Genomic DNA, 10,972 nt, shown 5'->3' with positions numbered 1-10,972 from the left:
AAAAATATTCCGAATTATTATGAACGAAGGAGTCTGCCAGACACAGTGAAGAAACTATGCAGGTAATCGCACACTGGCTTTAGTGCAGCAAGCGCTCCGCATCTTTAATTTCCTCCTCTTTCCACTCTCACAGCCGTCACCAAGGCGCCATCTGTGAGCGCCGATCGTAGAGGTGCCTCTTCGGTGTGGCGTGCGCAGTAACCATCAGTGATCTTGCGTCACGTTTCCTGACCAGCCGCAGGGTGAAGTACACTTGCGGGCTCGGTTCTGGAACATGCGGTGATACCAGCACAGAGTCGAGCTTCCAGGACTGCACGAGTGGTTTCCGCTCGGGGAACAGGAATGGCGGCAAGGACATGGGTAGGGTCCGCGCTGTCCATTCGAGGATGTCCGAAGGGCGTCGACTGAAGCGGCCAGCTGGTCGATCCTTGCCTCCAACTGGGACATCGCAGAGGTCTGTGGCATTGCACAGATGGCGGCGACCGCGCCACGGGGAAAGTCCGAAGGAGAGGCCTCGTCGTGCATCCTATCGGCAAGCTCAGCGAGGCGGTCCAGGGTCACGTCCCCCACAGCAGCCAGGACGAGGCGGATGGACTGCGGCAGGCGCTGCAGGAACAACTCCCTCAAGACCGCACCGTTCGAGTCGACATTGCTCTGGCCCAGAAGCTTCCGCATGCTTGTGAGCAGCTGGGAGGGCCGGCGATCGCCAAGTTCTTCCCTAGTGAGGAGTTGCTGGAGGCGTGTGCGCTCGGACGCCGTTGTGCGCTCCAGAATGCGCTTCTTAATTCGCTGATACGGTGTGTCGCCCAAGGGTTCAGCTAAGACGTCAGCCACCCCATGAGCCACCTCAGGTGACAAGTTGGAAAGCAAGTGGTAGAACCGAGAAGTCTCCGAGTTGACGCGGCGGAGGTTAAAGATGGCTTCCACTTGCGCAAACCACACCTGCGGGTTCTTGCTCCAGAAGGACGGCAGCCGGAGCTGGATGGCTGTGACGTCCTGTGGGGTCGAGGTAGCGTCAAAAGGCACGTCTCCTGAGAGAGGTAGGTTGCCGGTGCCTCTCATCTTGTGTCACCACAGCCGGAAATCGCGGAGTCCGAGCAAAGCACGAGGAAAAGAAGAGCAGCTAAGCTGGATTCAGGAGCGGATCTGCTTATGCAGTTGTTGCGCTCACAGCACGAGCTCCGCATCTTTTAATCTCCTTCACATTGCTTGAAAGCGCCATCTGTGAGCGCCGATTTGAGCGCCTTAGTGGTGTGGCATGTGTCGATGCAGCACAATACTGCCTCCCACCGCGTCGATTCCGTTCTGTTCCTTTTCACTCATATCTGTACGTCGTTTATTTAATGTCTCTCTTACCCAAAGCTACTCAGGGCGTGTGAGGTACTGAGGAATGAATGAAAGTGAAGCAATAGACACAAGTTATAATAATGCTTTCCCTGCCTTTCAACAAACACTGGGGAGAAGTTGGTCTCCATTTATCGTTAGACTAACGGGTTCGAATTAAAATTATGCCACATACATTGATAATGCAGTTTTTATACGCTCCAAAATATGAAAAATAAAATTCAGTTACACTCAGCGCCGACCTTTCCGCAAGCAAACTTAGATGACAAGAAATATGTGTGTGGAGCTCGAAGGCAAAGCTACACCACACTTCACTATTGCTCATTAATTCACTTTGTCTTGACGTCATCAATCAGAATAGAGTGTCCACAAAAGCAACTGTTCTCTTTTTAAATTTACTTTCCTCAGCAATAAATTCGCCTTGCTCTGCGAAGCGATCGCTGAAATAGCCTGAAATAGGCATTTAATTTTTTTTAATTAAGTAGAAATTACTAGACGGGGTTGCTTTCAGCCATCCTTTAAGCTGCTCAATAACTTTCGTCTGAACTGACAACTGTACTGTAAACCCACAGAATAAAGTTTATGAACGACAGTGTTCTTTATCAACCTGAAACTCATCGGCGTTTTGGAGCGCAGTTCAAATTATACAGAGAGTTCAAAGTTAGATTTTCTGTATTAGCTGAAACAAATACTAAGAGTAGTACCCACAATTTGTTTCTTGTCAATGGGTTATGCAGCCAGGTGGAAGCAAACTTTGAGAATAATTGTCGTCATATCAAAATTTCACAAAATTCTAAAATTAACGTTTTAATTTTGGCAGTTAGCATGCATGTTAATATTGAAAATTCAGTCAGAGGCATTTTATGTCTATTCTATTTTGTGCAATTTTACTAACGCGCCTGTGTCTTGAGATATGCACGCCTAAATTTTTGCGCAGTTAATCTAATTACGCAAGCGGGACTGCGGCACTCAGCATGTAGCTTCTCTTTGATGTAACGCATCTGGTGCCTATGGCGCTCCGTCTGACAACAATTTGCACCGACAGGCGACGGTTATTACTTCTCGTTCTTGGGCAACGAAACCTTTAAAATGACTGCATGCGCCACATAAGATGATCTCTATTTGTTTAAGGGATTACTACTAGAGTGGGTGGTAAGACGTGGTGCCGCTTTAGGCTTAGCATGCGGTCAAGCACACCGATACTGCACTTTTTTTTTGTTTGAATCCGCCGAGGCTTTGCAGAACGGTTGAAAGTAATGCAAGTGCATAGCATTAAGCGAAGGCGACACCTATTATGTAGTGGATTAGTAACCCCTTAAGTTTCCGGGATGCCGTGCACATGCATAAAGGTAATTTCATGACCCGGAATGGTCTACGCCAGGAAAACTTGGATTATAGTTCCGTGTTCTCTATGTATCCTTCTTTTTTCCTGAAGTAAAAACGCATTTAGAAGTCGTCATTAGGAAGCACAAGTTCATATTTATTTAGCTGCCTAAACCTCCATTTCGCTAATTACTGCAGGAAAAGAGAGAATAAAAACAACAGCAAAACAACTAGTAAAAGTCCATGGCCTAAGTACAAATAAAACAAAGATTTTGCGAATTTGCTTCGAAGGTACCATTATTTACAACATTAGTTGCTTGTGATTATAAATGTTGCTCAACTTGGAATTATGACATTTCGCATGAAACCGACGGTTCAGAAATGTTCGAGATGCTTGCCTTCCACCGCAACGCAGCATACGGGCCAGTCTTGCTTCGAGTCGACATATGGCCGCATGTGATCCACGCCGATGCTCCTACAGGTGGCAACAAATCTGTTCTTCATGTCGCTGGCATCAGTGGGCTCAACTGCGTAAACACGATATTGCTGTTATCCCCAGAAAAAGAAGTCAGTGGAGATAGAACAGGGGATCCCGGCGGCCAAAACATTTCTCCTTCGCGCCCAATCCAGTGCGGCGGAAAGTTACTCCTCAGCCATTTCTTTGTATTGAAGGAGAAACGTAGTGGGGCCCAGTCATGCTGGAACCAAACTTACCGCAGGTCGCTGCGAGGGAGGCTGAAGGCGAATGTGTCGACGACACCAGCAAAAATTTTGTGCTCAGAGTTATTTCGATCCAAGATCTCTTCAAAACAGTGAAGGCCAATGGTTTTGTCCCCGAGCATGTCACACCCCAGCGAATTTAGCGGTTATGTTGCCCCAGCCAGTCGGTATTTTCTTGGGACCTGTGGTAAGCATTGTGAATGTTGACTCTGGCATTTCTTCAAAATAGAGTATCATCAGTCCAAATCACTGTTTGTAAGAAATGCTTTTCTTGGTCACCCCCCCCCCCCCACGCAGGTGGGTGGGTGGGCAGGCTTTTATCTAGGAGTGTGTGGTTAGAAGGTGGCTGTTGGGTGTTGCTTCTCAAAGGCAGCTGACTCTCCCACTGTATTTGGAATTAAATTTCGCCGTCACTCTTTTGCTTCGCAGTCTGGAAGTTTTGATGGTGGGTGACGCTTCTGGAGGGTAAATTTGGGTGGTTAGGGGGTTAATGCCGCTTCTGTTGGGTGAAAATAGGTGGGGGTTGGACCTAAGGTGATGGTGTGACAGTGGGCAGCCCCTTAACTAGGAGGATGGGACGAAGAGCTGGCTGGTTGGTGGTGCTTCTGGTAAATGGAGGCTTCACTCATCGAAGCCAAAGGAAGAGAGACGCTGGCTCTTTCACACTGTAACATTAGTACTACTTTCGCAGTAAACTTCAATGCTAGTTAAATATGACACAACAAGGTAATGAGCTTAGGCGCGACTTTCGAAAAATAAATACTCGGTTCTAGGGGTTGTAACAAACCGGGTAGACCCAGTCGGACGAACCATTCACCAATGTTCCCTTTCATCCAGCGTGCACACAGTAGGTCTACAAAATGTAGAATGTACGCTCATCCTGAAACTATATCGCCGCTATTAGCAATTTTACCCTCCTGAAGAGAATTTTTCGTCTATAGAATGACAATGCAGAAATTGAAAGGCGCTCCTTGCTTCTTGTTTCACTCAGTAAATATCACCAGAGGCTTTTTTGCCAACTACAGCTTTTGCGATATGTCTTGGCATCGGGGCATGCATTCGCTGTTTGAGTCACGTCAAGAAACAAAGGTGAAAGGCCATCAAAGCTGTTGAACGATCTGTAGTCGCACTTGATGCATTGTCACGAAGTTGTACTTCTACATGCCGCTTTATTTTTGCGCAGTTGTACGTACGCACCTGTTTCTGGATTTCTAGAAACAAGGAGCTAGATCAACAAAGCGAACAAATGCTGTGCAGCTGCAAAAAATTCGCGCACATTTCGCTGGCTAGCAGCTGGCAATGCGATCACAAACTTTACGGCAAATTAGCACTACTTCCCCTTCCGAAATAGCGTTGACCGAGATAGTTTTCGCTTTTATGATTTTTTCTGAAACAATAAATGCAACAGTCTTTGTTGCAACTGATTATTCAGGACGACAGTCGTTGCCGAGTCTTCTGTGAGCAATTCACGAGACATGCTGCATCCTTCTGGTGGCGCACGTAATGAAAAAAAAAGGGAATAAATCAAACAGAAACTAATATCCTCATCTGGTACTTGTGGGAAAGTTCTAATGCAGACGAAGGGTGAAAGGGACCCATTTATATCCTCGATGCTTTTTGTAGCGATAGCTACATTACGGTAGCATTTCGAGCCTTCAGCGTGGCGGCGCCGCCACGCTGTGGCTGCACCGCCACGCTGTCATGTGAATGGTCACGTGGTGCGTAGCAGCTGCCCGCTTCGCGGCGCCGTGGCTGATCATGTGGTTCGTCACGCGGTTGGTCACGTGGTTGGTCACGTGGTGCGTAGCAGCTGCCGGCTTCGCGGCATCATGGCTGATCACGTGGTTCGTTATGTGGTTGGTCACGTGACCATGTTTCACCCGGCCAGCTGTAGCTGTCGCGTCACTCCAGGTTTAACCAAAGCTAAACCCCCGCCATTTTTGTTTACATTGACATCTTGAAAGTTCACTAACAACATACCAATTTACTTGTATTTTTGAAAGTCGTAAACAATGCAGAAAAGCTATTCTCTATATCTAAAAGCAGTGCGATCATGCAGTGGCTCTTAAGTGCTTTTCGTCACTACCTCAACCGGATGCATTTTCGTGATATATTATTTTCGCACCCAAATGAGGCTTATCATGAATTTAACTTCACCCGAAACAATGGTAAGTCAACCATGAAATTCGAGGCCATTTCATTATCAGTTTTGTTATCGGAATAGTCATGCATGGAATGAACAACGCGCAGCTATAATTATACCAAAAAATTGCTTTTTCAAATTTTTTTAATGCCAAATAATTTTTTTTCGTATACTCGCACAAGAGAATGCAAACATCAATGGCACAAAGCCGTCGGAAGAATTTGGTTTTCTATGATTCGAAACGATATACTCAGAGCACCACGTAATCTCTGTTATGTTAATGCCAGTAAATTTTCTAATCTGAACAGATTTATAAAGGAAAATGACGGTGATGTCCTCTTCACTGCTGCCTACACTGAGTGGGTGTTGAACTCGACAAACACAAATGACGAGATAGAGGTCACTGTTATACCACGAATGAGCCGAAATTTGTGATATATTTTATTATTCGCTTTATGCTGCATGTTTGGATAACAGTCTTGAAGTTTTTATTGATTTAAGACTTATTAGATAAGAGAACTAGCCAAATTGCAATATGTTTTGAGATAATCACTAATAATTTTGTGTTTTTTTTTCGCCCCATTCTGATACTGGGCGCTCAGCGTGCTTCGGAACTGAAAGCACCAACAGGAAAATTAAATAATAGATTGGTGAATATCTGAAAACCTATCAAACTTTGACAAGTTCAGTAAACTAGATCACTCTGAAATAATGGAGCATTAGAGACAATGACTGCAATATATAGCATAACAGGGATAAGTAATAAGTTGTAATTAATGTAAGCTGATTACTTGCATAACTGCGACCATTAACATCGAAACCAACATTCTCCCACTGAAGGCAGTGTTCACGTGTCCATCAGCCTCATTTTTTTGAAAAGCTGTAAGTTTCTTTTTAAAGAAATCCTACAGAATACCAATACTATTTCTCCATTACCACCAGTAAGCGGCCATTTCCCCAGACTGCCACGCGTGGCACCACCAGATCTCTGTGGAACGATTATAATTGTGCGCAAGTTTCTTCGAAGTTCAAAAATATCGGTGTGTTAGAGCCTTATCTTAAAAATTATTCTCGCCTTTCAGTCGAGTGCGACCGAGAGCAATGGACATTATCCTCTTCGACGACTAGAGAGTGCTCTTTGCTGCTATCACCGCTTCATACTTAATCTATTCTTTCTGGATATAAAAGCTGATTTATATGAAATTTTTTCAGGAAGCGTCCTGCTGACCGTAGGTCAGCTCCATATTTGGCACACAAGAATAAACGTCCAGTTCTATTCAATATCGGCATATCTAAGAGACATCTGGTAAAGGTGGTAGGTAAGGATGCCTTTGGCGCGAACAGTTGTTGTGAGCTGTAGTAAAACCTGAAAAGCTTTCAGTCACATTATTAGAAGGATCCGAACTAGCTTGAGCTGCCTCCACCTTCGCCGCCACCTGATCGGTCAGGCCTGGAGGGCCGTATTCGCCAATTATTTCCAGGACCTTGGTAAACCACCCACTTTACATTAATAAAGGTTAATATTCTCTCTCTCTCTCTCTCTCTCCAAGTAGTCGACACTCGAAGAGTCGCCGAAGCCGCCAAGATCGAAGGCAATTCTTGAGGCACCAGTCCTGGCTTAGGGCTGCCACCTGAGCATGGACCTATGAAAAGCAGTCTTCCCTAACGACTTGAGACGCGTTCGGGAGCTGCTACTAACGATATTCGCGAGAGCCAATTGATAAGAAAGGATGGGCTTACTTGGACAGTCACGCGTCCAGCAACTGCATGAAACCATGAATGCTTACGTGAAAGAAATCAGCATCATTTTTCGCCGAACAGACCCTCGCACGACCGAGGACAAAGTGAAATTCCTGAAGCGAGGCGTGAAAGAGCAACTTTTTTCCCTGCCTGGTTCGAAATCTGCCAATGACGGTGACTGACGTCTACAATCTGAAAATCCTGCAAACGCATGCTCACGAATACGGCTGCCAGCTGCAAAGGGTATCCATCAGTCAAACAGGTGCCATGACAGGAACACACTTCAATTAGCGATAAATTATACGCAAGCTTTTTTTATTTATACACAACCTAGTCTGCTTAGAACTACACCGACTGCCGCCATCCCCTGAGCAGTGTTATGTAGCTCCCTCACAGACGTTAGTGAGGAAGAACTATAGTGAGGAAGAACTACATCAGGTGTTTGGGACAACACACTGTTATAAAAGCAACCGAAGTCGCAACAAAAAACTCCCGAACACAACATCAAAAGTAAAGCCACAGCTGTGCGCAGCCCAGGAATCACCGTCATATCGCATAGGCAGTAAAAAAAAAAGCAAAGCCGTGGCCATACAAACGACGCTCGTCCGCACCAAATTCGATGCCTCTAAAACGCGAAAAAATTGTCTGTTTGGCTTTCACTACGGTGAAGTAAACCATGTCCTCCCATAGCCCTTATTGGCGAATACCCAAGCAGCACAGGTAATTGACCCAACGTTGGAACCGTACTGGCAAAGGCCGGCCCTACAAAGGACCCGGATGGAACCATCCTGTTGCATTATTGGGCCGATTACTTGTGCTGCTAGGGTAAAGCTTTGGGTTCTCGCCTCTTAATCTCCACGGCCACGCACCAGCCAACGATCAAGGTAGATCGACCATCCCCTGCGTCAAAACGAGCATGGGTCCCACCATCCCTCACGCTGACCACCGCCGTCCACATAGCATTACGCATTGACAAGCCGCAGCTACGCAGAGGCCACCTGAGGAAGATCTCCGATCCTCAGTTTGCGAAATTAAAAGGAGCAACATTTAAATATATCAAAACGAAGGATATACTCCTCGGATGACGTCATGCATTAGATCCAAAGCTATAATGGCACGACCCATCAAAGTCGTGACGACTGCGACACAGTAATGTCAAGACGACGCGCCCCATACACGAATAGGTCAACCGACCCGGCCTCGACAATTTCATTCTATTCCAAAAACTTTTATTTCCATCAGAAATGGGGACCCCCTACTCCCTACCCCTGGCGCGCAGGCCTAGGGGCAGGGGACGGGGCCTCCGCGACTAGATGCAGGCAAAGAGTTGCTGGCTCTTCGCGGCCTCTACCGCCAGATGGATGGCTTTTCTCTGCATGGCGGGGTCCGCGCTTTGCAGAAGGGTCTCCTAGGCTTCTCTACTATTTATTCCTTCATTGACCACTGGGGAGTGTGTGCATTGCCAGATTATGTGGTCGAAGGTCCCCCTCTCCCCGCATTCCTTACATTTATCGTCTATGTCTTCGTCTTTCAGGACGTGTGATGCCCATACTGGATTTATGTAGTTTCCTGCTTGTAATCTGTGCCAAGGTGTTGCCTCTCTGTTTCCGAGCTCTTTGTTGAGGCCCGCGCGACGCCGGACTCGTTTTCTTCAGCGCGGGCCGTGGGATTTGGCTCACTGATCCCCTTTCAATCGCAACGCGCTTAACGAACGCGTTGCGAGCGTCGTTAACGCCCTCGTAAACCGGCACACCGTGACTGATACGCTACAGGATAAAATGACTGCTGAATGAGAATTCGCGAAATGTGTCTCCGTTGCTCGACGCGGCAGAGAACCACTCCGTCATATGAAAGAAAGTGACGACCACATGCGATGCCCTCACATCCGCACAGCCGGAGGCCAACTCATCTCAACCACAGGACGGTGCATGCAAGCATGATAAATATCCGCAAGTAAGTGGTGACCTGCCCAGTGCTTACAAGTGTTTGCGCCATGCTAGCGTAGGCGCTGACTTTCTCACTGAGCACCCAGCGGGAACCTATGATCGAAGTCAAACACTTTCTCATCCGATGAGGCCCCTCCACCTGAAATGGACTTGGAGCGTCCCACTGAGAGGAATAGTTAAGAGAGCGTCACACCCTTGTTGCGCATAAACGTGTGTGCGTAGTAGAACGGAAGGAGATCCTGCGTTTTCCATGTTTTCCTGAAATAAAAGGTGAACATTGTCACCGAGACACGGTTGACGTACGCAGGGATGGTTTACTTGTGTTCCTTATACGCGCAAGCCGTTGTTGGGACGCGCAAGGCAGCAGGCACCACGAGAGATGAAGACGACAAAGCATGTTACCCCGAGAGGGCTCAAGGCTTGCCAACTGCCAGGAAATGCAGTTTAGCCGTGGTATGGCGCCACTAGAGGAGTTAGTAGTGTGGCATTGCTCCCCCTCTCTTGAAGACACCGACTCGGTGCGGTAGCAATGGGAGGCAGGACAACAAGGGTAGTCGCACGTGTCAGGCGTGTGGTGTAGACACGCGCGAGGGGCTAGCGGGCGTGGTACGGTTTCATCCGGGTGATGTGGACAACTTTGGAGGACGGCCAACTAGAAGAGCGAACTGTTCCCTGGGGGATAACTTCGTAGGTAACTTCACTGAGCTGGCGGAGCACCTCGTAGGGGCAAAAGTATCTGCGTAGAAGCTTCTCAGAGGTTCCTCGTATGCGGATTGGGCTCCACACCCAGACTTGTTCGCCAGGCTGGTAACTCACAGTTCGGTGGCGGATGTTATAGCGCTGAGCGTCGGGAACTTGCTGGTGCCGGATGCGCTGTCGAGCGAGTTGGCGGGCGGCCGCTGCGTAACGAACAAATTTGGCAACACACATAACAGAGGGGGTAGCGCTGGCTGGAAGCAGCACTGCATTCAGCATGGTTGTGGCTTCGCGACCATATACAAAACGAAACGGAGTGAAGCGTGTCGTTTCCTTGACCGCAGCATTATAGGCAAAGGTGACGTAAGGGATTATGGCGTCCCAATTCTGGTGGTCTGCGTCGATATACATGGAAATCATGTCGGCGGTCGTCTTGTTGAGCCGTTCGGTGCGGCCTTCGTTTGAGGATGGTAAGCGGTTGTTTTGCGGTGACTGGTGCCGCTCAGGCACATAACCTCCTAGGTAAGGGCCAAGGTGAACGCTGTTTCCCTGTCCGTTAAAACGATGGTGGGTGCACTGTGACGAAGCACAATGTTTTGAATGAAAAAGTTCGCAATTTCATCAGCAGTACCACGGGGAAGAGGTTTAACCTCACAATAGCGGCCGAGATAGTCGGTGGCGACCCCAATGTAGCGGTTACCCAGCGAGGACTCCGGAAATGGGCCGAGTAAGTCCATGCCGACTTGATGGAAGGGGACCTGAGGCAGGTCAATAGGCTGGAGTAGGCCGGCTGGCTTAGTCAGCGGTGTTTTGCGACGCTGGCACTCGCGGCAAGTTCTTACGTAACGCTTCACAACTGCAGCGACTCTGGACCAGTAATATTTTTGTTGCATTCGTGCCAAAGTTCGACAAAAACCCAGGTGACCAGAAGATCGGTCATCATGGTTTGCCTGCAGGACTTCGTCGTGAAGGGCCGTAGGCACGACGAGTAAATAGACAGCTTCTGTTTGGCTGTAGTTTTTTTTATACAGGACGCCGTCACGTAAACAGAACGCGACTG

General features: G+C 47.8%; 1 protein-coding gene across 1 annotated transcript; it reads right to left on the bottom strand.

Annotated features, from left to right (window-relative positions):
- Nucleotides 1-204: 204 nt before the first annotated feature.
- Nucleotides 205-1,062, bottom strand: LOC144102265 (uncharacterized). The gene has a single exon (XM_077635570.1). The coding sequence runs from the start codon at nt 1,060-1,062 to the stop codon at nt 205-207; it is 858 nt and encodes a 285-aa protein (XP_077491696.1).
- Nucleotides 1,063-10,972: the final 9,910 nt, after the last annotated feature.

The sequence above is a fragment of the Amblyomma americanum genome, chromosome 8, assembly GCF_052857255.1.
Source record: "Amblyomma americanum isolate KBUSLIRL-KWMA chromosome 8, ASM5285725v1, whole genome shotgun sequence".
Classification (NCBI taxonomy): domain Eukaryota; kingdom Metazoa; phylum Arthropoda; class Arachnida; order Ixodida; family Ixodidae; genus Amblyomma; species Amblyomma americanum.
The sequence above is the reverse complement of the archived record's forward strand: the minus strand, read 5'-3'. Positions and strand labels throughout refer to the sequence as shown.

What these genes read in the sequence shown, in the direction of transcription:
- LOC144102265 (XM_077635570.1), bottom strand. Translation starts at nt 1,062, where the DNA reads ATGAGAGGCACCGGCAACCTACCTCTCTCAGGAGACGTGCCTTTTGAC.